Source organism: Nerophis ophidion, linkage group LG08, assembly GCF_033978795.1.
Source record: "Nerophis ophidion isolate RoL-2023_Sa linkage group LG08, RoL_Noph_v1.0, whole genome shotgun sequence".
Taxonomy (NCBI): domain Eukaryota; kingdom Metazoa; phylum Chordata; class Actinopteri; order Syngnathiformes; family Syngnathidae; genus Nerophis; species Nerophis ophidion.
The window spans coordinates 65,112,086-65,139,830 of NC_084618.1; the positions used below are offsets into that span (position 1 = coordinate 65,112,086).

At 42.7% G+C, this 27,745-nt stretch overlaps 3 protein-coding genes across 5 annotated transcripts in view; 2 read left to right on the plus strand and 1 right to left on the minus strand.

The window, feature by feature from the left end:
- Positions 1-3,694, plus strand: part of LOC133558188 (transient receptor potential cation channel subfamily M member 4-like) — a 37,244-nt gene extending 33,550 nt beyond the window's left edge. For both annotated transcript variants that reach the window (XM_061909378.1, XM_061909380.1), the window contains 2 exons: positions 3,070-3,163; positions 3,238-3,694. In XM_061909378.1, the coding sequence (XP_061765362.1) occupies positions 3,070-3,163; positions 3,238-3,263 (120 nt within the window). In that variant the 3' untranslated portion in view covers positions 3,264-3,694. The remainder of the gene's footprint in view (positions 1-3,069; positions 3,164-3,237) is intronic.
- Positions 3,293-16,608, minus strand: LOC133558192 (zinc finger protein 446-like). Its single transcript, XM_061909390.1, has 2 exons — positions 15,917-16,608; positions 3,293-7,767 (listed from the first exon to the last, which is right to left on the minus strand). The coding sequence occupies exon 2, from the start codon at positions 7,393-7,395 to the stop codon at positions 6,958-6,960; it is 438 nt and encodes a 145-aa protein (XP_061765374.1). The 5' UTR covers positions 7,396-7,767; positions 15,917-16,608; the 3' UTR covers positions 3,293-6,957.
- LOC133558191 (sarcoplasmic reticulum histidine-rich calcium-binding protein) lies at positions 15,905-27,738 on the plus strand. 2 transcript variants are annotated; one of them, XM_061909387.1, is made up of 6 exons: positions 15,907-16,614; positions 23,577-23,656; positions 23,729-23,800; positions 23,883-23,937; positions 27,276-27,312; positions 27,381-27,738. In XM_061909387.1, the coding sequence occupies exons 1-6, from the start codon at positions 16,032-16,034 to the stop codon at positions 27,400-27,402; spliced, it is 849 nt and encodes a 282-aa protein (XP_061765371.1). In that variant the 5' UTR covers positions 15,907-16,031; the 3' UTR covers positions 27,403-27,738. The 2 variants fall into 2 exon arrangements, with proteins under 2 accessions (XP_061765373.1, XP_061765371.1); XM_061909389.1 differs by lacking the exon at positions 27,381-27,738 and having other exon boundaries at positions 15,905-16,614; positions 27,276-27,316.
- Positions 27,739-27,745: the final 7 nt, after the last annotated feature.

A 27,745-nucleotide genomic window follows, 5' to 3' on the forward strand; every position in this document is an offset into this window, starting at 1 on the left:
GGGATGATATTTGATTAGTACTAGAACCGGCCTGCAGGCACCAGCCGACGCCTGCTGTGTTGCACGCACCAATACTCCATTCCTCATAATGCAACGGTAGCCCGGGAACTCACTGCAGCGCCGCAAGCTTCATTATTCATCAGCATTCAGGGTCGATGTCAACTTTCAGCGAACCCCCCCATCCCCAATAATGGCTAAACGGAAGGTGGGCGGTGAGAACGTGGGGTTTAAAGCCAAGTGGGAGGCAGAGTACTTCTGTGTGGAGAAAATGTGACTGTAATGAAAGAATATACGGTAATCTAAAATAAGCGCTATGAAACATCTAAGAAAGACAAAGACAAGAATATGGACACGGAAAAAAGGCTACAGAAGGTGGAAGAATTAAAACCAGGTCTTGAGTCCCGGCAGGCTGTGTTCACAAAAGCCACGTCACAAAGCTGTGTTGTCGTTTGGATAACTGACACCATGTTTAAGTATAATTGTAATATTTGAATGATGATAAATGAATGTGTGGTGGCAGAATGCGGATTTCACCAATGCAGTGGTTTGTGGAAACAATCGGTTGTTTTCTAAACATTTTTAATAAACTGCCATCATTAGAATGCTAAACAGGAAGTGCTTAAAGTTTAATAGCTTTGTAAAAACACTGAGACACAGTCTAAGTCCATTGTGTTCTTCATGGTGTTTTTGAAAATGCACCATTTTTTTCCTCAGTTTTTAAGTTACGTCAGGTGTTTTGCCAAGAGGATTATTATGTACATTTTCAGAATGTACTTGTTCCATTTTGGCCAAAGTAAGACAAAGAAAATAATCTGAAGTTGTCTTTATCTTGAAGTTATTATGCCATAATTTTACCAGTCCGGCCCATGTGGGAAGAGATTTTCCTTCATGCGGCCTTTGAGCTAAAATGAGTTTTGACACTCCTAGAGTCTAGGGGCTGGGGTGTGGAGGCATTCATTGGCATCTAAAGGGAACGCCCACAGCCAAGAAATGTTTGCAGAAATACTCAAAAAGTGAGTCACGAAAGCATGACTGTATAGAAAAATGTGCACCAAAGCATATTCAATATATTTTATCTTGGCCACAGGTACCACCATTTTGTCCATGAAATAATCAGACTTCTTAATTTATGTATGACTTTGTTAATGACTTTATTAACAAGTTGTCGAGGTCCTAACTATAAAGTGTTGCATAGTCTTGATTGATTGATATACAAAATGAGAATAATGGGAAAGAAAGATGGCACCCAAAGAATCCATCTATTTTCTACCGTTTGTCCCTTTTGGGGTCGCGGGGGGTCGCTGGAGCCTATCTCAGCTGCATTCGAGCGGTAGGCACGGTCCACCCTGGACTAGTCACCACCTCAACGCAGGGCCCCCCCAAAGAATATTTTTGCAAAGTATATTTCTGGAAAATTATCATGAGCATGTTCTCAATATAGAGGTAGTTAAAAAGCTCCTCGGTGGCAAGGCCCCAGGGGTGGACGAGATCCGCCCGGAGTTCCTTAAGGCTCTGGATGCTGTGGGGCTGTCTTGGTTGACAAGACTTTGCAGCATCGCGTGGACATCGGGGGCGGTACCTCTGGATTGGCAGACCGGGGTGGTGGTCCCTCTCTTTAAGAAGGGGGACCGGAGGGTGTGTTCCAACTATCGTGGGATCACACTCCTCAGCCTTCCCGGTAAGGTTTATTCAGGTGTACTGGAGAGGAGGCTACGTCAGATAGTCGAACCTCGGATTCAGGAGGAACAGTGTGGTTTTCGTCCTGGTCGTGGAACTGTGGACCAGCTCTATACTCTCGGCAGGGTTCTTGAGGGTGCATGGGAGTTTGCCACACCAGTCTACATGTGCTTTGTGGACTTGCAGAAGGCATTCGACCGTGTCCCTCGGGAAGTCCTGTGGGGAGTGCTCAGAGAGTATGGGGTATCGGACTGTCTTATTGTGGCGGTCCGTTCCCTGTACTATCAGTGCCAGAGCTTGGTTCGCATTGCCGGCAGTAAGTCGAACACATTTCCAGTGAGGGTTGGACTCCGCCAAGGCTGTCCTTTGTCACCGATTCTGTTCATAACTTTTATGGACAGAATTTCTAGGCGCAGTTAAGGCGTTGAGGGGTTCCGGTTTGGTAACCGCAGGATTAGGTCTCTGCTTTTTGCAGATGATGTGGTCCTGATGGCTTCATCTGACCGGGATCTTCAGCTCTCGCTGGATCGGTTCGCAGCCGAGTGTGAAGCGACCGGAATGAGAATCAGCACCTCCAAGTCCGAGTCCATGGTTCTCGCCCGGAAAAGGGTGGAGTGCCATCTCCGGGTAGGGGAGGAGACCCTGCCCCAAGTGGAGGAGTTCAAGTACCTAGGAGTCTTGTTCACAAGTGAGGGAAGAGTGGATCGTGAGATCGACAGGCGGATCGGTGCGGCGTCTTCAGTAATGCGGACGTTGTACCGATCCGTTGTGGTGAAGAAGGAGCTGAGCCGGAAGGCAAAGCTCTCAATTTACCGGTCGATCTACGTTCCCATCCTCACCTATGGTCATGAGCTTTGGGTCATGACCGAAAGGATAAGATCACGGGTACAAGCGGCCGAAATGAGTTTCCTCCGCCGTGTGGCGGGGCTCTGCCTTAGAGATAGGGTGAGAAGCTCTGCCATCCGGGAGGGACTCAAAGTAAAGCCGCTGCTCCTTCACATCGAGAGGAGCCAGATGAGGTGGTTCGGGCATCTGGTCAGGATGCCACCCGAACGCCTCCCTAGGGAGGTGTTTAGGGCACGTCCAACCGGTAGGAGGCCACGGGGAAGACCCAGGACACGTTGAGAAGACTATGTCTCCCGGCTGGCCTGGGAACGCCTCGGGATCCCCCGGGAAGAGCTGGACGAAGTGGCTGGGGAGAGGGAAGTCTGGGTTTCCCTGCTTAGGCTGTTGCCCCCGCGACCCGACCTCGGATAAGCGGAAGATGATGGATGGATGGATGTTCTCAATATCTGAAATTTTGTATAAATGTGAATAAAGTTATCAGTCATTATAATGTCGAGTGAGAGAGACTCGGTCTCATCTTATGACACACTCTGGACCTATTTACAGATGGAGTATTGCTCCAATGCTCTGAGCTGGATTGTTGATACTTTGGCTCAAGGCAGCTCCTTCAAACCTCCACGGACTCCCCCGACATTAAGAGGTACTCCCTAAAACTCCAACACATTTACTGTAAAACACACTAACCGGACTTTCTGTTCTTTCTTTTTTTTACAGATGCATTCCCGTCTTCTAGCTCTTGATAACACAACTTTGGTGAGGGCTGAGAGACTTTTTTTTAGTTTATTTATTTTATTTTAATTTTTTTTTACCCTGGCTGTTGCCATGACAAATGTACATTTTCATAATGTTCTTGCCAGACTATATTATGACTGGCTTCAATAGTACAATGGAAAACAGCTGTTACATTGTCACAGTGTTGATGTACAGTAAATGCTTTTTAAAAGGTCATTTATGTTTACTCCTCAAATGTTTTATATTTATGTTTTTCCACTGTATAATGTATAAACATTATGTAACACTTGAAAAATGGTTTGACACGGGGGGGTGGGGCTAAATGCATTGCATGGCAACTAATTGTTTGCATTCATTGCTGAATATTTGTTACATTTTGGATGGATTCTCAATTTACTCTTTTTACTGCACTGTGAATAAAATATGTGCACATTTACAAGTGTCTCATTGTATACACTTAAAGCCCCAAAAAAAAGAAAGATAAACTAGACTTTTTATTAGTTCCAATAATGCTCAATTTATTAGAAACCGTATGAAACATAGTACTATTAATACTGAGCTGCTGTACCTAATGTTGTGGCCTGTCAGTGTTGAGGCGTGAAGGTGCTTCACAGGCTTGTGGGTCGCTTCGTCACAGCTGCACTAAAGGTCGTGGCACTGGAGCATTCCTCTTGAAGGAGTCTTTACCCTAAATAGCCAGCTGGGCCACCTGTCAGCCGCACCAACGCCTTGAAAATGTTATCTGTTTCACTCAAATACTTTGTTCAAATTAGCGTGCTACTTATTGCATTGCTTTAAATAAAAGAAAAACGACACAATTATATTGTTAAACAGTTTTTGGAATGTTGACTACTCAAGTCTGCATTGCACACAAACGTTACATATATCATCTCAGCTCCCTTCTATTTACATCCATTCCTTACATCACTTTGACAACTTAATTGCATGCTCCTGTAGGGCTTGGCTGGGAAATTTTACCCCTCTGACTGAGTTTTTCTGCTTGATGACGGACATATTTTTTGGTCCGTCCTCTTAAGATGTGGTTCTCTAACTTTTTTCCACCTCTGAAAACACTTGGCTTTTGAAGTACCAACATAATGACCAACATTAAAATACAATAGCATAGTAGGGCTAAATATTCATTAAAAACAAGGCAACAAGTATGTGGAAGTCTCCGACCCTGATCCTCTCTTGCCCTGGACAGTCAGAATTTCTTCCGAGATTCCAACTCGGGAGATGACCTGAAACAGTGCTTGCGCAACGCTTTTGGCGGAGATAAAGGGCAAAGGCACTGCTTCGGGATACCGTGTTGCGTAATCCACCAGGACTAAAACAAAGCGATATCCCCGTGTACTCTGGTGAAATGGTCCGATGAAGTCCAAACCAATTGTCTCAAATGGAACCTCTATGAGCGGCAATGGGCTTAACACTGCCCGTGAGGTGGCCACTGGATTCACCAGCTGGCAGTCCGGGCAGGCTACGGGCCACAGGCGCACATCCGCCCGGAGGCCTGGCCAATAGAGTTGGACCATGAGCCGATTAATTGTTTTGCCATACCCTAAATGTCCAGCCATTGGGTTAAAGGCCTACTGAAATGAGATTTTCTCATTTAAACGGGGATAGCAGGTCCATTCTATGTGTCATACTTCATCATTTTGCGATATTGCCATATTTTTGCTGAAAGGATTTAGTAGAGAACATCCACGATAAAGTTCGCAACTTTTGGTCGCTAACAGTAAAGCCCTGCCTTTACCGGAAGTCGCAGACGAGGACGTCACCCGTTGATGGCTCTTCACGTCATCACATTTTTTTTAATGGTAGCCTCCAACAAAAAGAGCTGTTCGGACCGAGAAAACGACAATTTCCCCATTAATTTGAGCGAGGATGAAAGATTCGTCTTTGAGGATATTGATACCTACGGACTAAAAAAACCCCCCAAAAAAACGTGATTGCATTGGGACGGATTCAGATGTTTTTAGACACATTTACTAGGATAATTCTGGGAAATCCCTTATCTTTCTATTGTGTTGTTAGTGTTTTAGTGAGTTTTACAGTACCTGTTAGTCGGAGGTGTGTGTCCACGGGTGTCTTGACGCCAGTGTCTCAGGGAAGTCGACGGCAGCTTTGTGGACGGCGCAAGCTCAGCTGATCTCCGGTAAGAAGCGACTTTTTACCACCGAAACCTGCTGGTTGACATTCGGTCGGGATCCATGTTCGCTTGACCGTTCTGATCCATAGTAAAGTTTCACCTCTGGGAATTTTAAACAAGGATTCCCTGTGTGTTTGTGTGGCTAAAGGCTGAAGCTCCCCAACTCCATCTTTCTACTTTGACTTCTCCGATATTAATTGAACAAATTGCAAAAGATTCAGCAACACAGATCTCCAAAATACTGTGTAATTATGCGGTTGAAGCAGACGACTTTTAGCTGTGTGTTTGTGCAGCGCTCAAATTTCCTAACAGTCCGTGACGTCAGGCGTACACGTCATCATTACGCGACGTTTTCAAGAAGAAACTACCGGGAAATTTGAAATTGCAATTTAGTAAACTAAAAAGGCTGTATTGGCATGTGTTGCAATGTTAATATTTCATCATTGATATATAAACTATCAGACTGCGTGGTGGGTAGCAGAGGGTTTCAGTAGGCCTTTAACATGCGCCCCCTGGAAAATCATTTCCCGGTGGCGTTTTGGCACCAACAACTGGGTGTATTTCTCCCCGGTATGCGTGTCACGGCCCACTCGGTAAAGTCTATCCCTAATAACTGAAAAATGTGGAAATACCCGCGCTGGCGCCCCAGCTGACCGTCAATAAAGTCGACCTGGTCCCAAGCCTCGCGCATAGTTTCATCACGGGACTGCTCGAGGGGAAAGTCCTCCATAGGTGGCCACCGAGGAGCCGGGGGGCCTCCCGCGAAGCCCCCACCGGCTCCCGCTCGCCACTCCCGGATGCAGCCGCGTCGCCGCTAAGAATGGCGCAGATACTCCCCTCGCCTACTGTCCGTGAACGCACCCCCACACATTGTGTCAATAATAGATTAAATCCCGGCCAATTCGTCCCTAAAATTACGGGGTGCGTGAGTTGCGCGCTTACGTCAACTTTAACTTTATGCTTTTGCTTGCCATATACAATTTCCACTGGTACAATAGGGTATTTGTGGACGTCCCCATGAATACACCTAATTTTCACCAGTGTTGCCTACCTCAAAACCCCGGGCCGAACCAGGTTTTGGTGAAACAGGGACTGCTTACAGCCCGAATGCAACATCGCCCGGTATGTACTCCCTTGTACCTTTACCGGGACATAGTACGTCTACCCAGATTTGGGGCGGGTGCTGGAGGCCCGACAACCCGCATCACCTGCCCCACCTCAATCATGGAGCGTTCCTAGCGCACGTGACCGGGCTGTCCGCACCCCCAACACACCGGCCCTGGCAGTTGAGGTGCCCTTTGCGAGGGAAGCCCCATGTCTGCAGCGCTGCTACCCTGCAACATGTAAGAAACCCATTTGTTATATCCCTGTGTCCCCCCCTTTGTGGTGTGTGTGGGTATGTGTATTTTTCTGTGTGCCCGTATGGGGAACCTGTTCGTCATAACCCCCCCACCCCCATCGCAGGGCAAGTCGACGGCGGAACGCTGAGGTGGGTACCGCGGCCGTCCTCGGCGTTGCCTCCCGCTGAACCGCCAGTAGTTCCTCCGCTAGCCTCACTGCTGCTTTGAAGGGCTGTGGTACCTCACCCAAGCTGAGGTCCTGGTCGGGATGGCGTCCAGGAACTGCTCCAGGATGATGGCTTCCAGCATTTTCTGGTCTTGCCCGTTGGGCTGGAGCCACCGGGTCGCTGCGTCCCTCAGCTGGTACGTGAAGATGAAAGGCCGGCCGTCTGGCTCCAGCTTCATCGCCCTGAATCTTCGGCGGTGGTCTTCGGGGATGCTGCCGACTCGGTCCAGGATGGCATGACGGAGGTTGGCATACTGCTTGCGGGCGGCTGCCGGGAGACTCAACACCGCCCGCTGTGCCTCCCCCACCAGGAGCGGCAGCAGTCTTGCACCCCATTCTTCTTCCGGCCATCTGCTTGCTATTGCTGTTACTTCGAAGACGTCCAGGAATGTCTGGGGATCCTCCCCTTCCACCATGCGCTTCATGGTCGACCCCGCTCCCGTTGCCTCTGCTCTGTCCGTCAAAGTTTTCAGCTGATGTGCCCGTTGCTGACTTGCCGCTGAGACCTGGGCCAGCAGTTGTCTAAGTGCCTCCAGGGGGGGTTGGTGCCGACATCTTTTGTGGGTTCTTCTTTGTTGAGTGCCGCTGTGGAAGTCTCCGACCCGGATCCTCTCTTGCGTCACGGAAACACCACACCCTGGCGCAGTGGTTACAATTAATTTTAATGTTTTCACACCCTCACAATGTTTAAAGTCTTTGTAGCTTTTCAGCTCATGCACAAGTTTTTCGTTTCGACTGGCTCTTCCGTCTGGCAGTGCCACTCCCGTTTGCCACCCGGGTCATGATCTCCAACGCTGCTGATAAAGGGATCAGGTGATTAGATAACTTGTTCCAGCTGAGGTATCTGCTCACCTGTCTGCTGCTTCATGGCCGGGCCCTGCACACGCTCCGACCGCAGGGAACGCGTAGACTACGCCCCTCTCCACAAAGTATTTTTAAAACTTTCACCCACTGTAACATTACACAGTTCTGAACAGCAACACCGTGTTTGGTTTTTTTATTGAAGTGATTCTTTGGCGTACCACTAGATGGAGCCCGCGTAGCACCAGTGGTACACGTACCACAGTTTGAGAATCACAGCCTTAAAGGTTCTGTACTAAATTTTGTGGTGATTTGACTAAATACCCAGGTTGCAGCAGTTTTGTAAAGCCTGTTGACCTGTGTGAGAAATTTGAAGCCGTGGAGCTTTAATAACCGCTCCAATATGCGCGCTACAAAAACTTGTACAAGGGATTGTTAATTGAATTTCTTTTGTCAACTGTTTTTTTCTTTTTCAAAAATTAAGTAATTTATTGTTTGTGACCATCTAAGTTTTGTATAATTAAAATAGTTTTTTTGTAACTACATTTGGGTTCTTTTTAGATGGTGTCACTTCCACTTCCGGATTTTTCTTTTACTACATCTTACATTGACTGATTTGAGTTTTTCTCTTCCTCAGTGCAAAACTAATTGGCAATGTAATAGAATAAAAGCACAGGAAATGATTGCCCTTTTGTGTGCAGCGGATAAGACATACAAACCCCGTTTCCATATGAGTTGGGACATTGTTTAAGATGTAAATATTAACAGAATACAATGATTTGCAAATCCTTTTCAACTCATATTCAATTGAATGCACTACAAAGACAAGATATTTATTGTTGAAACTCAAACTTTTTTTTTTTTTGCAAATATTAATTAACTTAGAATTTCATGGCCGCAACATGTGCCAAAGTAGTTGGGAAAGGACATGTTCACCACTGTGTTACATCACCTTTTCTTTTAACAACACTCAATAAACATTTGGGAACTGAGGAAACAAATTTTTGAAGCTTTGCAAGTGGAATTCTTTCCCATTCTTGTTTTATGTCGAGCTTCAGTCGTTCAACAGTCCGGGGTCTCTGCTGTTGTATTTTACGCTTCATAATGCACCACACATTTTCGATGGGAGACAGGTCTAGACTGCAGGCGGGTCAGGAAAGTACCCGCCTCGTTTTTTTACGAAACCACGCTGTTGTAACACTTGTCTTGCTGAAATAAGCAGGGGCGTCGATGATAACATTGCTTGGATGACAACATATGTTGCTCCAAAACCTGTATGGACCTTTCAGCATTAATGGTGCCTTCACAGATGTGTAAGTTACCTATGCCTTGGGCACTAATACAACCCCATACCATCACAGATGCTGGCTTTTGAACTTTGCGCCTATAACAATCCGAATGGTTATTTTCCTCTTTGTTCTGGAGGACACCACGTCCTCTGTTTCCGAAAAAATTTGAAATGTGGACTCGTCAGACCACAGAACACTTTTCCACTTTGCATCCATCCATCGTGGGTGAGCTCGGCCCAGCCAAGCTGGCGGCGTTTCAGCATATTGTTGATAAATGTGTTTGTCTTTGCATAGTAGAGTTTTAACTTGCACTTACAGATGTAGCGACCAACTGTAGTTACTGACAGATGTTTTATGAAGTGTTGCTGAGTCCATGTGGTGATATCCTTTACACAACGATGTCGGCTTTTGATGCAGAACCGCCTGAGGGATCAAAGGTCCGTAATATCATCGCTTACGTGCAGTGATTTTTCCACATTCTCTGAACTTTTTGATGATTTTACGGACCGTAGATGGTAAAATCCCTAAATTCCTTGCAATAGCTCGTTGAGAAATGTTGTTCTAAAACTGTTCGACAATTTGCTAACAAATTGGTGACCCTCGCCCCATCCTTGCTTGTGAATTACTTAGCATTTCATGGAAGCTGTTTTTATATCCAATCATGACACCCACCTGTTCCTAATTAGCCTGCACACCTGTGGGATGTTCCAAATAAGTGTTTGATGAGCATTCCTCAACTTTATCAGTATTTTTTACCACATTCCCCAACTTCTTTGTCACACGTTGCTGGCATCAAATTCTAAAGTTAATGATTATTTGCAAAAAAAAAAAAAGATTTTCAGTTCGAACATCAAATATGTTGTCTTTGTAGCATATTCAACTGAATATGGGTTGAAAATGATTTGCAAATTGTATTCCGTTTATATTTACATCCAACACAATACATATACATATAATAAACACACACAGTATATGTTTAAGTATGTATTTCTATATACACACTGTAAGTACTGGACACTGCATGTGAGGTTTCCTATATTCCTGTTATTTCTTGTAAGGGAATTATGTATAAATGAATTTTGGACACAAACAAGCAGGTAAACAGCAATTAAAGGCCCATGATTTTTTTGAATAAAGCAACACTTTAGGTTGAATTAACAAGAGGAAACCTTTTCTGCCCACATTTGAATCAAGTAAATAAAGTTCCCTAACCAGGCCATACTGTTCTTCACCGTGGTGTCGCCAATAAAGGACAAAGTCCCTAGTGTGTGGGAGCATGTATGCCCCCTCATCCCTGTTAATGGTGTAGGCTCCTCGCTAACTAATTTCCACAGCCTCCTTCATCCATCTCTTCTGTTTATTTATTTCCAATGAAATGACTTTTCCTTGGCTGTTGGTTGTTGTCCACGTCATGTTGTGTTGTGGGAATCGGTGCGGCGCCGTAACTTGCTCCGCCGTCACTTCCGTTTTGTCGATTGCGTCTTTCGTGGCTTGAAGTTGGGTTGTGTATCGTGTTCTGTCGTTTGTCTTTGTTGTGGCCTTTGCAACCGTGCTGTAGCTGAAAGCTGTAGTCTTGTAATTTATGATATTGTCTTGTGGCGTTTGCGTTTGTCATGACCCTTCTTAGCCACCGTAGGTTAAAGTGAAAGTACCACTAATAGTCTCACACACACACCAGGTGTGGTGAAATTTCCCTCTGCATTTGACCCCACCCTTTGTTCCACCCCTTGGGAGGAGAGGGGAACAGTGAGCAGCAGCGATGGCCTCGCTCGGGAATAATTTTTTAGTGATTTAACCCCCAATTCCAACCCTTGTTGCTGACTGCCAAGCAGGGAGGTTATGGGTCCCATTTTTTTAGTCTTCGGCATGGCCGGCTCTACGCAGGGGCAAGAGGGGGCAGAGCCCCCTTAAATAAATGTCTTACCCCCTCAAATCAAAATTTGAGAAAGCAAATTTTAATAAACTCACAAAATTACTACATTACAAGTTGACAAAATTATCTGCACTAGCGGAAAAATCCGCCGAAAAAGGGACACACACAATATAGTGTCGGCTTCCCTCTCATCCCTCCCTCCGCTGTGCGTGTATTCAACATTCCACATTCCACAGGCTGCGCAGCAGACACACACCCGCACAGGCGCACACACCCCTCCGTCCTCAGTAAACATCCAATCACTGTTGCAGTATGAAAGTAAAAGAAAAGGAAAAGTTGTCTACATTTATCATATACTTGTTAGGATGGGTGTACTTGTGTGGTTTATCTGTCATAAACACGTTTATCGTCGGGGACTTTCGGTGCTACGGAGTTCCTTTTTTTTTTTTTTTTTTTTTTACAACTTGACGAGAGCAGTGACAGCGGAGGCTCTGAGCAGCAGTGGTTTGGAAGGCAGAGAGTCTCCACTGTCCCTGTAACAAGCTACAAGTCATTTCTTATGCTGTTAATGACGTTAAAAATGAAACATAAGGTATATATCCTGCTTAGCAGTCCTCCTCTGCCGTCCTCTGTTCAGAGCGGAGTCCCTAGCAACGGCCCGTTTTACTTAGCAACGGTCTGGCAATCGACTGCTGGAATTATTTTTCTGTTGTTTTTCTTGTAATTCTACATAGTCAACCTTTAATGTTTCAATCTACATTTTGTAATAAACAAATTATAAGTTTCATTTGATACGACCAAGACACCTAAAAACAAAAAGCAAGTTGGGAACACGCATACATTGGAGTGAATGCCTTTTGTACCCAGATGAGTGCCCACGTCCACTGCATGTGACAAACTGAAGACAAGTGACCTGTGTCTGACAGACCCCTACGTAAAGCCCCGCCCCAGGCTGTAGTCCTGTACTGTTGTTGTTTTTTTTCATGTAATCACAGCAGGTTTTTTCTGTTGTTGTTCAAGCTTACTTATTTTCTGCTCCAGCTTCCAGCAGCTCACAAAGAGAAAGTTAATGCTCTGTAATGCATCCATTTTTCAGAGCGTTTCAAAAGTCTAGTCCTGCTCCTGCATGTAGTAGTAGCAATGATGCTACTGCTAGTACATCAGGGACAGCAGCTAGCAATACTGCACCTTTAGCACCAGCAAGCACTGTTTCTCCTGCACCAGCTCCCTCCATCCCCCCAACAAGCGCTCCCCCAAAGCAGCCTGCTCAGCTACCCAGTGACTTAAATGGCAACGCACCATCTCAGCCAATACTGGGTGGCTACCCAAAGCGTGCATTTGGTACAACATTAAGATCATTCAATCCTGCCTGGTACCGCACACGACCATGGCTCGAGTATTCTGTGGTGCGAGACGCCTGCTTCTGTTTCCCCTGTCGGAAATATGGCAGCGCTGTTAATGTTGCCCCCCCTGAGGGATTGCCACCTTATTGTGGTCAGGGGGTTTGCGTGCCTCAGTGACTGTAAGAGCTATACCAGCAGGAGCTTAGTCTTCAGGTGGGACACCCAAGTTGGACATGTCTGAAGGTAGAGGCCTGACAAAGTGCAATCCACTACTCCAGGTTGGGGTTGGACACATAGCCAAAGACCCATTTCAATGAAGAAAGCATCGTTACTATAAGCACAGAAAAGAAAGTGCTGGAGCATGATGTGTACACATAATGCCCCCTTCACATTTCTGACTGCCCCCTCATATAACCATGCCTAGAACCGCCCCTGGTCTTCGGTATGACTCGGCCGGGGTTTGAACTCACGACCTACCGATCTCAGGGTGGACACTCTCACCACGAAGCCACGGAGTCTCCTGCATCAAGTCCATGATGATGTCACAGACTTAACGTTTGATGTCCATCCATCCATCCATTTTCTACCGCTTATTCCCTTTCGGGGTCGCGGGGGGGGCTGGCGCCTATCTCAGCTACAATCGGGCGGAAGGCGGGGTACACCCTGGACAAGTCGCCACCTCATCGCAGGGCCAACACAGATAGACAGACAAAATTCACACTCACATTCACACACTAGGGCCAATTTAGTGTTGCCAATCAACCTATCCCCAGGTGCATGTCTTTGGAAGTGGGAGGAAGCCGGAGTACCCGGAGGGAACCCACGCATTCACGGGGAGAACATGCAAACTCCACACAGAAAGATCCCAAGCCTGGATTTGAACCCAGGACTGCAGGACCTTCGTATTGTGAGGCAGACGCACTAACCCCTCTTCCACCGTTTGATGTCCTTAAATCTAAAAGTGTTGCACTCCATACAAGGTTTGCCGTTCTTTAATCCAATGTTTTCCTTTTTCTCGTATCGATAAAACAGATCGATTGCTGAGCAGAGATCGATACACTTTAAATAATTTAATGTTAATCATCCATCCATTCATTTTCTACCGCTTGTCCTTTTTGGGGTCTTTGGAGCTTAATAGCTTTGTAAAAACACTCTGACACAGTCTAGTTCCTGTTGTCTTCCTCCTCCTGCTGCTCCTTTTCTACGTGCAGTCCTAATGCTCCACAGGTGTGTCCAATTTCCCGTGCCGTTGGATTGGGCACCTTGGTTGTTAGGGGCAAAAGGGGCAATGTCTTAAAATACCAGCAAAGTCCACAAGGAATAAAAACATGCAATTAAAAATACAATCAACTTCTAAAATGTAAAAACGTGCAATTCAAAATACAATCAAATTCTAAAATATAAAAACATGAAAATAAAACTATAATCAAATCCTACAGTATAAAATTATGCAATTTAAAATCCACAGCAATAAAATAAGACTTGCATGGCAATAAAACAAAACAAAACAAAAAAATCCCCTACTTGTGTCCCATCACATATTTACTGTAAGATGAGTTTTGTTGATGTTATTGACTTATGTGCTAATCAGACATATTTGCGCACGGCATGACTGCAAGCTAATCGATGCTAACATGCTACTTAGGCTAGCTGTATGTACATATTGCATCATTATGCCTCATTTGTAGCTATATTTGCATCCAGCCTTTCCCTCCACCCACATTTCATGCCAAACAAACAGATACCAATCGATGGATTCAAGTTGCACCAGTGGTCAAAAGATGCAATCGTTGGTTAGAAGGCGATCACCGAATTCCTCCTCGTTGCCGCTGTCTGTCGTGATATGGCTCAATAGTTTCAGTTTCTTCTTCAATTTTGTTTTCGCTATCTGCCTCCACACTCCAACCATCTGTTTCAATACATGTGTAATCTGTTGAATCGCTTGCGCCGCTGAAATCCGAGTCTGAATCCGAGCTACTATGCCATACCTTTCTGTGCTATCCGCCATCTTTGTTTGTGGTGGTGTCACGCTGTGACGTCACAGGAAAATAGACGGGTGGATCTAACGATGGTTAAAATCAGGCACTTTAAAGCCATTTTTGGGGATATTGCATGATTGGTAAAATTTTGAAAAAAAAAAAAAAAATAAGCCTCTGGGAACTGATTTTTTTTTTGTTTTAACCCTTCTGAAATTGTGATAATGTTCCCCTTTAATTGGATTCACCCTTAAAATCATTTTTAATCATATTTATGTTATATTGTTTTTATATTGTTTTTACATGCATTTATTTTTATTTTTTGTTTTTATTCAGTCATTGGTGGAGCTCAGGGTAGTACTTGAATGCTGTTTTTAATATTGTTGGGCAGCACTTTGGAAACATTTAGTTTTTTAAATATGCTATATACAGTGGGGCAAAAAAGTATTTAGTCAGCCACCGATTGTGCAAGTTCTCCCACTTAAAATGATGACAGAGGTCTGTAATTTTCATCATAGGTACACTTCAACTGTGAGAGGCAAAATGTGAAAAAAAAAATCCAGGAATTCACATTGTAGGAATTTTTAAGAATTTATTTGTAAATTATGGTGGAAAATAAGTATTTGGTCAACCATTCAAAGCTCTCACTGATGGAAGGAGGTTTTGGCTCAAAATCTCACGATACATGGCACCATTCATTCTTTCCTTAACACGGATCAATCGTCCTGTCCCCTTAGCAGAAAAACAGCCCCAAAGCGTGATATTTCCACCCCCATGCTTCACAGTAGGTGTGGTGTTCTTCGGATGCAAATAAGTATTCCTCTTCTTCCAAACACCACGAGTTGAGTTTATACCCAAAAGTTCTATTTTGGTTTCATCTGACCACATGACATTCTCCCAATCCTCTGCTGTATCATCCATGTATCCATTTTGGTATAAACTCAACTCGTCGTGTTTGGAGGAAGAAGAATACTGATTTGCATCCCAAGAACACCACACCTACTGTGAAGCATGGGTGTGGAAACGTCATGCTTTGTGGCTGTTTTTCTGCTAAGGGGACAGGACGATTGATCCGTGTTAAGGAAAGAATGAATGGGGCCATGTATCGTGAGATTTTGAGCCAAAACCTCCTTCCATCAGTGAGAGCTTTGAATGGTTGACAAAATACTCATTTCCCACCATAATTTACAAATACATTTTTTAAAATTCCTACACTGTGAATTCCTGGATTTTTTTTTTTCACATTCTGTCTCTCACAGTTGAAGTGTACCTATGATGAAAATTACAGACCTCTGTCATCATTTTAAGCGGGAGAACTTGCACAATCGGTGGCTGACTAAATACTTTTTTGCCCCACTGTAAATAAAGTGGATTGGATCGATTGGATAGACAGACAACATTCACACACTATCAGTATAATAATCAATCATTACACCCCTACAAATAATACACTGCGAGAATCTGTTTGAATAAAAAATAAAACATTTTATCGAATCGTCACCCCAGATTTCGGAATCGGACCGAATTGTTAGGTGCCCAAAGATTCTCAACCCATTATTGCAACCTGACCTCATTACCATGTGTCATCATTGAGGCCCCGTCCCCTCCCCAACAGGCTAAAAGCCCCAGTAGCATTCTTCCGGACATGTGCTGCTGTCACTCACCTGCTCACCCACTTGTTTTTCCACTGTGTCCTCTGGTCCAGAGCTGGCTCAGACTCTTCTGACCGCCTCACCTCCAGCTCCTACTCCACAAACCTCTCCCGGTCTCTCTGCCAAAATGGCGGGTGTGACGGTTCTAGTCCTGATGCTGTTGCTTTGCCCGTCCCTGGCGCCACTGTGTGGCCTGGTGCGGGCTCAAGACCCCTTGGGGGACCACGATAGAGTTGAGGAGGCGTTTGCAGATGGAGATGATGCTGGGGGAGAGGAGCAGGGGGAAGCGGTAGTGGAGGATGATAGAGCTGCAAGTGATGAACATGAAGAGGAAGACGAGGAGGTGGAGGAGGAGGAAGAAGAAGAAGATGAGGGGATAGAGGAAAACATTGAAGAAGAAAAGAGTGAGGAAGAGGAAACCACTGAGGAAGAAGAGCTGGAAGAGGACCCCAATCTGGAAGAGGAGACGGTACAGGAAGAGACCCCCGATGACGAGGAGACTGATGACGAGGAAGCTCCTGAGGATGTGGACGCCGAAGAAGAAGAAGGAGAAGAAGACGACGACGAGGGAAGGGAACGAGAGGCAGAGGAGGAAGCAGAATCGGTAGAAGAAGAGACGCAGGAGGAGGAGCTAGCGGCTGAGGAAGAGGATGGTGAGGACATGGATGAAGAGCAGGAGTCTGAGGAGGAGGAAGAGGAGAATGATGAAGGTGAACATGCTTGTGTGCATCTTAACTTTCCTTAAAAAGTCTTTGTTTTAACACAACTTTTTTTTATAAACTACTTTTTACCAAAATGGCCGACATAACATCCATCATAATCACCAGGACGCATGTTACCACTTTACTGGGGGGAAAAGGAAGCATGGTTTATAAATGAGCTATTAACGAGGCTTCTTACGCCAATTAAAGACACAAGCAATACTATTAGGCAGGGATTCTCAAACTGTGGTAGTGGCACACGGACTCCATTTTAGTGGTACGCCAAGGGATCACTTGATTAAAGTACAGTGTTTTATTTTCCTGTATTCTTCAAAGACACTGTTACTGTTCAAACTATGTGTATTGTTAGAGTGACCAAAAATGTTAAATGTACTTCCTAAATGAGGCCTCTGCCTTTATTTTAATGAATTCTTAGCCCTACTACGTTACTGTATTTTAATGTTGGTCACTATGGTGGCTGGAGAGCCAGGTTTTTCCAGGGGTGGTTTAACAACCACTGCTATGACGCTTAAAGGCCTACTGAAATGAGATTTTCTTATTTAAACAGGGATAGCAGGTCCATTCTATGTGTCATACTTGATCCTTTCGCGATATTGCCATATTTTTGCTGAAAGAATTTAGTAGAGAACATCGACGATAAAGTTCACAACTTTTGGTCGTTAATAAAAAAGCCCTGCCTTTACCAGAAGTATGTGTGCGTGACGTCACGAGTTGCAGGGCTTCACACATATTCACATTGTTTTTATTGGGAGCCACCAACAGTAAGAGCAGTTCGGACTGAGAAAGCGACAATTTCCGCATTAATTAGAGAGAGGATGAAAGATTTGTGAATTAGGATATTGATAGTGAAGGACTAGAAAAAAAAAAAAGCAGCGGCAGTGTGAGCGTTTCAGATGTAATTAGACACATTTACTAGGATCTGGAAGATCCCTCATCTGCTTATTGTTTTAATTATATTTTAATGAGATTTTAAAGATTGTAAAGACATACCTCGAGGTCGGATGGCTGAGGTGAACACGCAGTGTTTCAGAGAGAAGCCGAGGAGCCAAGCTCACAGCTGCCTTTTAAACAGCTGCTGCAGAATGACGAATAATCCACTGATGTCTCCGGTAAGATAAATATCACAATTTCCCCATCCAAAAACATGCTGGTTGATGTAGAGAAAACATGTTTGCTTGACCGCTATACTTCACAACAAACAAAGAAACACCGGCTGTGTCTCGGTGCTAAAGACAGCTGCAATCCACTGCTTTCCACCAACAGCATTGTTCTTTATGGTCTCCATTATTAAATGAACAAATTGCAAAAGATTCAGCAACACAGATGTCCAAAATACTGTGTAATTACGCCATGAACAGAGACGACTTTTAGCCGTGTTTGGTGCAGCGCTAATATTTCCTTACAGTCCGTGACGTCACGCGTAAGCGTCATCATTCCGCGATGTTTTCAACAAGAAACTTGCGGGAAATTTAAAATTGCAATTTAGTAAACTAAAAAGGCCGTATTGGCATGTGTTGCAATGTTAAGATTTCATCATTGATATATAAACTATCAGACTGTGTGGTGGGTAGTAGTGGGTTTCAGTAGGCCTTTAAGAGTGAAACCTTAAACTCACCTACTCAGTGGCCTAGGGGTTTGATTGTCCACCCTGAGATCGGAAAGTCATGAGTTCAAACCCCGGTCTAGTCATACCAAATACTATAAAAATGGGACCCATTACCTCCCTGCTTGGCACTCAGCATCAAGGGTTGGAATTGGGGGTTAAATCACCAAAAATTATTCCCGGGCGTGGCCGGCGCTACTGCTCCCCACACCTACCAGGGGGTAATCAAGGGTGAAGGGTCAAATGCAGATAATCATTTCGCCACACCTAGTGTGTGTGTGACAATCATTGGTACTTTACTTAAAGTGAACATTTTAAACAGTTTATTATTAACACTTAAATTATTACATACAACATTATTTATATGTAGCCCTGCGATGAGGTGGCAGCTTGTCCAGGGTGTACCCCGCCTTCCGCCCAATTGTAGCTGAGATAGGCACCAGCACCCCCCGCTCCCCTAAAGTTACAAGCGGTAGAAAAATGGATGGATTTATATGTATATATACGTGCCATCCATCCATTTTTTACCGCTTGTCCCTCTCGGCGTCGTATATATATATAAAAAAAAAAAAAACAAGATTGCTCTAATGATTTTGAGTATATTTGTATGCACTAAACACTAATAACTGCATGATTTTAGTTGAAGCAAGCTTTTAGATTTTTTGTATTTTTGACAGCCCTATGACACATTATTGTTATTGTTATTATTGTCCTCAAACCTTGGGCAAGGCTGCCTTTTGTTCATCTGTTTGGAACGGCGAAGTGAACACTGTCACACACGGCATTACCAAAAATAAGTCAGCTTACCAGTGAGGTCGTTATATGAACCGTTCTTGCCTTTGGTATAGAACCGCCGGAGCTGTTCACGGGAGATACAGTACAATACAGCCATGAATAGATTTGTCTGGATGCAATCAGTTGCAATAACTGATTGGTGGCTGATCCTTCATAAATTGGCATAAAACCAAGGAGATGAGATTATGGTTTTTAAGCCTACTGTAACATCTATTGCTGAAAAGTAGCATTAGACAATAGTGAAACCATGAGGGTCCACCTTTGACCCCCTCTAACTCTGCCATCTTGAATGAGTACTTGATCAATGAGCATCAAAACTACAGAATACATATACTGTACTTTAACTTGAATACTATAAGGCAATAAAGTTATTGCCTTATAGTATTCAAGTTAAAGTTACACACACACTAAGGTGTGGTGAAATTACCCTCTGCATTTGAGCCATCACTTTGTTCCACTCCCTGTGAGGTGAGGGGAGCAGTGAGCAGCAGCGGTAGCCACGCTCTAGGATCATTTTGATGTTTAAACCCCCAATTCCAACCATTGATGCTGAGTGCCAAGCAGGGAGGTAACGAGTCCCATTTTTATAACCTTTGATTATGACCCGGCCGGGGTTTGAACTCACGACCTACCGATCTCAGTAGTACCTCAACTTACAAGCTTAATCGGTTCTGTGACAAAGCTCATACCTCGAAACGCTTGAATCTCAAATCAACATCTCTCATTGAAATGAACTCAAATCAATTTAATTGGTGCTTGGCCCCCCAAAACATACCAATTTTAATGTGTAATGTGCCTTTAAAACGTTTTTTTGTGTTTTTTAGATAAAAAATATTATACAAAACAATGCAATGGTATATACTACTAACAACTATAGAGTAGTTTTATGAAGTACTATAATAATGTGCAGCATTTACCTGGGAGAGTGGACTTGGTATCTCCTTTCAAACAAACCAGCAGCAGCTTTTCCATATTTTCATGGATAAATGTCTGCCGTTTGGATATCATTTTAACATTCTTGTCTGGTGTTGGACTCATTTTGCTTCATTTTGGTGCAGACTAGTACTGTTTCATTTTGGTGCAGACTAGTACTGCTTCATTAAGTTAACACTCAGTCTTGTTTTAGATTTTTTTTTCTTCTGTAATTCAAAGAATAGCATTTGCTTATTCTCCTCAGCACTGTCCTTCACCCTCACTTCCTTCATTCCCATTGTTGGAAAACAAAATCATGACAAGCTAATGCACAAGTTATCAAACTCAAGGCCCGTGCACCAGTTCTGGCCCGCCACATCATTTTATGTGGCCTGCGATAGCCTGGAAAAAATGGCTTTCAATAAAATATTTATTAAAATATTTTTTGTTTAATAAATGCATACGTTCTTTCAATTTTGACAGAAAAAAATGCATATTTTGAACTTTAATATTATCTGATCATGACAATTATATTATTATATACTGTATTGCAAAACTATTTGGTGAGATAAAAACAAATACTGTATTTTTCGGAGTATAAGTCGCTCCGGAGTATAAGTCGCACCTGCCGAAAATGCAGGGAAATTTATTTGATAAAACCCAACACCAAGAATAGACATTTGAAAGTCAATTTAAAATAAATAAAGACTAGTGAACAACAGGCTGAATAAGTGTACGTTATATGACGCATAAATAACCAACTGAGAAGGTGCCTGGTATGTTAACGTAACATATTATTATATGTAAGAGTCATTCAAATAACTATAACATATAGAACATGCTATACGTTTACCAAACAATCTGTCACTCCTAATTGCTAAATCCGATGAAATCTTATACGTCTAGTCTCTTATGTGAATAAGCTAAATAACATTATTTGATATTTTACGGTAATGTGTTAATAATTTCACACATAGGTCGCGCCTCAGTATAACTATGAAAAAAACTGCGACTTATAGTCCGAAAAATACAGTAGTTAGATATCTGCTTGTCAACTATATTTATGATTTTAAAGCAAGTTATACATAAAAACAAATCTAATAATCAAATGCATGTGCATTTTCATTAATCATGATTAATAACAGGTTGTAGATTCACTGAGATCAAGTATTGGACAGGACGTCAGAAATGTGTAAATAAAGTTCTATTTTATAAAAGAAAAAAATAGGAATACAAAACGGTACAAAACGATCCTTTTATATTGTTATCTGTCGTTCATTCATTCATCCATCCGTAGGCTCGTAATGCTCGATCTCATCAACCACAATGCACCTGCTCCCAGTCTTTTTTTTTAACATCCAGTTTGCCACAATGAATTGTGGAACATGCAGTATCTGAGTTAACCCGTTGTTAGGCTAATCCAGGCCTGGGCAATTATTTTGACTCGGGGGGCCACATTTAGAGAAAAAAATGCGTCTGGGGGCCGGTATGTCTATTTTTCGGACCACTAATACAAAACTTCACAATAATGTCTGACTGAATGCTAAAAACCTTATGACAGACCGCCTTAAAAACGTAATGGACTTTTACATTTTCTATGAACGATAAAACACTGAATATTGACAAAATATGAATGTCACACCCCCTTTCGATCGACATATTTTACAATCAAGTGAAACGCAACAAAAATGCAACACGCAGTGAAAGATGAACGCAGAATAAACTAACCTACAATCTGATTTAATTAAGCTATAGAACTTTGTTGTGAAAAGCTCCTTCCACGCCTGTGGAAACGCTTCCTGACCACACTGCTTGGTGCCTCGTCTGAGGTGCTGTGAAGTAGATTAACATAGTAACTGGTATATCATCCATAAGCGCAGATTCTAACCATTAAGATACTTTGTATAGTTCAAGACTTACAGTCATTAGAAAATATCACTGCATATCATAATGGCAGCTTCACTTTCCATCTTAAAGATCTAAAAAAATTATTTGGGAATGTCCAGCGGGCCTCATTGAAAAGCTTAACGGGCCGCATGTGGCCCCCGGGCCTTAATTTGGCCAGGTTTGGGCTAATCAATATCAAATGCTTGTATAAATTAAATCAATACCCTTTGAACTATTTTTAACTATAAAAAATAATAGATTAATTTATCAGCGATTAAATCAAATATTCAAATTATGAATGATCATCACATGAACTATACAACCCATAAGTTACAACAGAGGTTATTACCCGCATGCATAATGTAAATTAATTTAAAAAAAAGCAGCTCTCTGAAAGCAGTAATTACTGCGATAGGGCCCTCAATGAAAATGAGTTTGACACCCAAGCGAATAAGACCAGATGGTGGCGACTTGTCCAGGGTGTACCCTGCCATCCGCTCAAATGCACCTGAGATAGGCTCCCGCGACCCAAAAAAAGGGACAAGTGGTAGAAAATGGATGGATGGATGGATGGGTTTGGACCATACTTGCCAACCTTGAGACCTCCGATTTCGGGAGGTGGGGGGGCGTGGTCAAGAGGGGAGGCGTATATTTACAGCTGTTGTGTGTGCAGTTGTGCACTGCACTTTCTAAAGTAGATGTTATTGTCACATATGTATGATTGATTGAAACTTTTATTAGTAGATTTCACAGTACAGTACATATTCCGTACAATTGACCACTAAATGGTAACACCGCAATAAGTTTTTCAACTTGTTTAAGTTGGGGTCCACGTTAATCACTTCATGGTACAAATATATACTATCAGCATAATACAGTCATCACACAAGTAAATCATCATAGTATATACATTGAATTATTTACAATCCGGGGGGTAGGATGAGGAGCTTTGGTTGATATCAGTACTTCAGTCATCAACAATTGCATCAACAGAGAAATGGACATTGAAACAGTGTAGGTCTGACTTAGTAGGATATGTACAGCCAGCAGTCAACATAGTGAGTTCAGATAGCATAAGAACAAGTATATACATTAGAAATACATTTGATTATTTACATTAGGTTATTTACAATCCGGGGAAATGGGATGTGAATGTAGGAGGATTAGTAAAGGGTTGAAGTTGCCTGAAGGTGTTGTGGTGCATGTACAGTAGATGGCAGTATTGTCCTGTTTAAGAGTGTCACATGCTGTTTACGGCAGACAAACTGCCTTACGGTAGAGTGGTAGACGTAAACGTGACTGCTGTTGTTGTGTGTTGTTACTGCGCTGCGAGGACGTTTATGAAACTGCCTAACAATAAACCCGCATAAGAAACCAAGAACTCGCCCTCGATCATTCTACAGTTATAACGTCATTGGGCAGACACGCTCTCAGACACGTCACTCAGGTCCTCGGGAGATTTTCGGGAGAAAATTTGTCCCGGGAGGTTTTCGGGAGAGGCACTGAATTTCGGGAGTCACCCGGAAAATCCGGGAGGGTTGGCAAGTAGACGGATTTTACCGGGTTCTCTGTGACATGTTTTATGCCAATTAATGGCAGGAAAGCCTGTAACTCCAAATTTTGCTTTACAAATTAAAGCATAACAATTAGCGGAGAAACAGCTCTTATCTCAAAACACTCTTAAGTTGAGATGTCATTTGTACTGCTGCCATTAACCAATTAAAGAGCTCCCCCCTGATTGTGTTCCAAATAGACAAAGATGATGACTCGGCCGAAACCGACACACAGCACTTCCATTCAGGCTCTCTGTGCAGTGTTTGCTCCATCTGCGAGGTAAAGGAATGTCGATAATCAATTCAATCAAACGTTTATGTAACAACGGTGGCCTCCTTGTGTTGTGTGAAGCATTGTTCCAGCCTCTGCGACAAGTGTCCATGTGAGGAGGGCGACGAATCGTCTCACTGCGATCGCTGTCAAGTAAGTGTCTGTCTGATGCACACATTAAACAGCAGCATTTTTGGCCGTGTGTAGTCATAATGGTTTCCTTCCTTCCTCGCAGGAATGCTCTTCTTGCTACCTTTGCCCCATACTGTGTGACACCGTCTGCACGCCAGGTACACCGTCCACCTTTTTTAAACTGTTTAATATTTGGTTATTTCCCTATCACTGTATCCATTCTTAAATCTGTAAAAGTCTATATCTTATAGTTAAAATTTTAAGTATTCAAACGTTGATTGTTTGATTGATTGAGAAGCTTATTGACCTCTTTAAAGAATTGAATCCATGTAATGCTTTAAAAAGGCGAATGGGCGGCACAAAAAGCCAAAAGGCTTGTTTCCATTGTGGTCCACATAAATATTCATCACATTTGATACATTTAATAATAAAATATCTATAACATGTAAAATACAAAAATACGTAAAAAAAAAAAAAATGGATAAATGAATGAAATTTATTGTCCTTGTGCATGTACAGGTACAGGTCCAACGAAATTTAGGTTGCTTCCCTGAGGTGCTTTGCATTTACAAAAAGAAGAAACACACAATATACAGAAACAACACAATATACACAATATACAATATGGCCCCAAGACCACTCTAAGAGGCAATGTGAAAAAATAACGAGACAATAAAATGATGTACATATACACAGTATACATGTCAGGTGATTTGAAAAACAATATACCGTATTTTTCGGACTAGAAGTCGCAGTTTTTTTCATAGTTTGGCCAGGGGTGCGATATACTGTATACTCTGGAGCGACTTATGTGTGAAATGATCAACACATCACCGTAAAATATCAAATAATATTATTTATCTCATTCGCGGAAGGGACGAAGAAAATATCATCAATCGTCACACACACGTCAACCAATAAGAATTTGGCGGGGTCATGGCAGAAGTGCATTGTGGGTCATAGAATGCTAGCTGCTATATGCTACTGCAGTAGCTATTAAAAAGGATCATTTCATCGTTGGCGGTAACTTCTAAAAACTGAGAAGAGCTGAACAAAAATGGCACCGAAAAGGAAATCCTGTACTGCAGATTACAAGCTGGACGTAGTGAAATATGCTGCAGAAAACGACAAGAGGAAGCGATGCATACCTTTGGAGTTGGCAGAGTTGTTTAGAAGCGACATCGAGGAAGAAGATTTCATCGGATTTATCGATTAAGAGTGACAGATTGTTTGGTAAACGTATAGCATGTTCTATATGTTAGTCATTTGAATGACTCTTACCATAATATGTTACGTTAACATACCAGGCACCTTCTCAGTTGGTTATTTATGCGTCATATAACGTACACTTATTCAGCCTGTTGTTCACTATTCTTTATTAATTTAAAATTGCCTTTCAAATTTCTATTCTTGGTGTTGGGTTTTATCAAATACATTTCCCCCAAAAATGCGACTTATACTCCAGTACAACGTATATATATTTTTTTCCTTTTTTATTATGCATTTTCGGCCGGTGCGACGTATACTCCGGAGCGACTTATAATCCGAAAAATACGGTATACAAAAATAGGGGTGGGGGGGTATATACACAATGTACATGACATTATGTACATGACAATGCACATGTTGACTCCAAGAGTGTGAAAAACAGAATGAGAAACTATATCCGTCCATCCATCCAACTCTCGCGGCTGTGTTGGATCCACTATGGATTGAACTTTCACAGTATCATGTTAGACCCGCTCCACATCCATTGCTTTCGGTCCCCTAGAGGGGTGGGGTTGCCCACATTTGAGGTCCCCTCCAAAGTTCTAATAGTCATCATTGTCACTGGCGTCCCACTGGGTTTGAATTCTCCCTGCCCACTGGGTGGTGAGTTTTCCTTGCCCTTATGTGGGTTCTTCCGAGGATGTCGTAGTTGTAGTGGTTTGTACAGTCCTCTGAGACATTTGTGATTTAGGGCTATATAAATAAACATTGACTGATTGATTGATTTTCTACCGCTTGTCCTTTTGGGGTCGCGGGCGGTCGCTGGAGTCTATCTCAGCTGCATTCGGGCGGAAGGTGGTTTACACCCTGGACAAGTCGCCACCTCATCGCAGGAGAAACTGTATATACCACATATAAACCTGCTTGATGCTTCGAAATGTTGCTGGGGATCAATTTTGGTTCACATCAGGTAGAGGTTGAGCTGAGCCATGATTTTATGGCAGTTTTAAAATTTAAAAGGGAAGTTCGAATTTTAAGGTCTGTTGGTAGTGAATTCCACTGTGTGGCGGCAAAATAGCACCGCATTTTTCGGAGTATAAGTCGCTATGGAGTATAAGTTGCACCAGCCGAAAAATGCATACTAAAAAAGGAAAACAATATATATATGTTGTACTAGAGTATAAGTCGCATTTTTTGGGGAAATTTATTTGATAAAAGCCAACACCAAGAATAGACATTTGAAAGGCAATTTAAAATAAATAAAGAATAGTGAACAACAGGCTGAATAAGTGTACGTTGTATGAACTGAAAAGGTGCCTGGTATGTTAACGTAACATATCATAGTAAGAGTCATTCAAATAACTATATAAAGAATATGCTATATGTTTACCAAACAATCCGTCATTCCTAATTGCTATATCCAATGAAATCTTATACGTCTAGTCTCTTACGTGAATGAGCTAAATAATATTATTTGATATTTTACGGTAATGTGTTAATAATTTCACACATAAGTCGCTCTTGAGTATCAGTCGCACCCCGGCCAAACTATGAAAAAAACTAAGACTCAGAGTCCGAAAAATACGGTAGAATGCATTTTTTCCCATGAGAGTCTTGAATTTGGGGCAGCGGACGAGGTCCGAGGAACTCCCTCTCGTGTAGTACCTGTGAGCATCACTTACTCTGGTGAAATAGTTGGACAGGTACTTGGGGACAGTTTCTCTGAGTATTTTGAATACCAGGCATATTGCAATTTGGTGTACTCTTTCCTCAACTATAAGCCATCCTAATTTGGTAAAGTGGGCTTGAGTTAGGTGAGTCCTGTGTGAAAGGAGTCTCACCAGCTTGTTTTGGGAAGTTTGCAGTTTTGTTTTTAGTGGCTTGGGGATACTGGTGTACCGTGAGGTGCGGGCATAGTCAAAATGACACTGGATGAGGGCACTGGCAAGGGTCTTAAGTGTATCCCCTATATTTTAAAACACCTTTCACACTTCAAAGAACCTAAAATGAAATACATAACAAAATACAATACATACAATAATACAATTAGATACATTCTGAATGATTAAATTTGTTTCTTTACTTATTTTTTTATTTTTGTGGGCACAAGTGGGTAATCTAATTATTTTACCAATCAATCAATTTCTATTTATATAGCCCTAAATCACAAGTGCCTCATAGGGCTGCACAAGCCACAACGACATCCTCGGTTCAGAGCCAATAAACCGTCTGTGGTCACTTTATACCGGGCATACAAATTTAATAACAACAATGTTGTTCTTTTTAGGTGGTCTTGTTGATGAGCTTACAGCCTCCATCTTTCAGTAAGACTCCACTCATTACTAACACACAAACATTGGTAAATACTGACAATTATCTTTTGGCATTGCAGGACTGTGGCCTCTTTACTGTAATCACACTTGTCAGATTTGACCAGGACATGGTGACCCCCCCTGTGGTGAGATCAGGTGTGCGTTGGTCAGGACGGGAGTTGTCCAGCGACACATTGTGGAGCAGCAGCCACAATATCATGAAAATGTCCCGTTAATGAAACAAATTAAACTACCTATTGGACATTTCCTTTGACAATTGCTATACTTACTCAGATATGCAAATGCTGTTTGTGGCTTTGTTTTTTTTGTTTTTTTAAATACATTTTTTTCAGTGCCAGTGCTAAATCAGTACCAGTTCCTCTTGAAAGACAAATGTTTGACTTGTGTCTGTGCAGAATAAAACATGTTTCTTGTTTATGCTCGT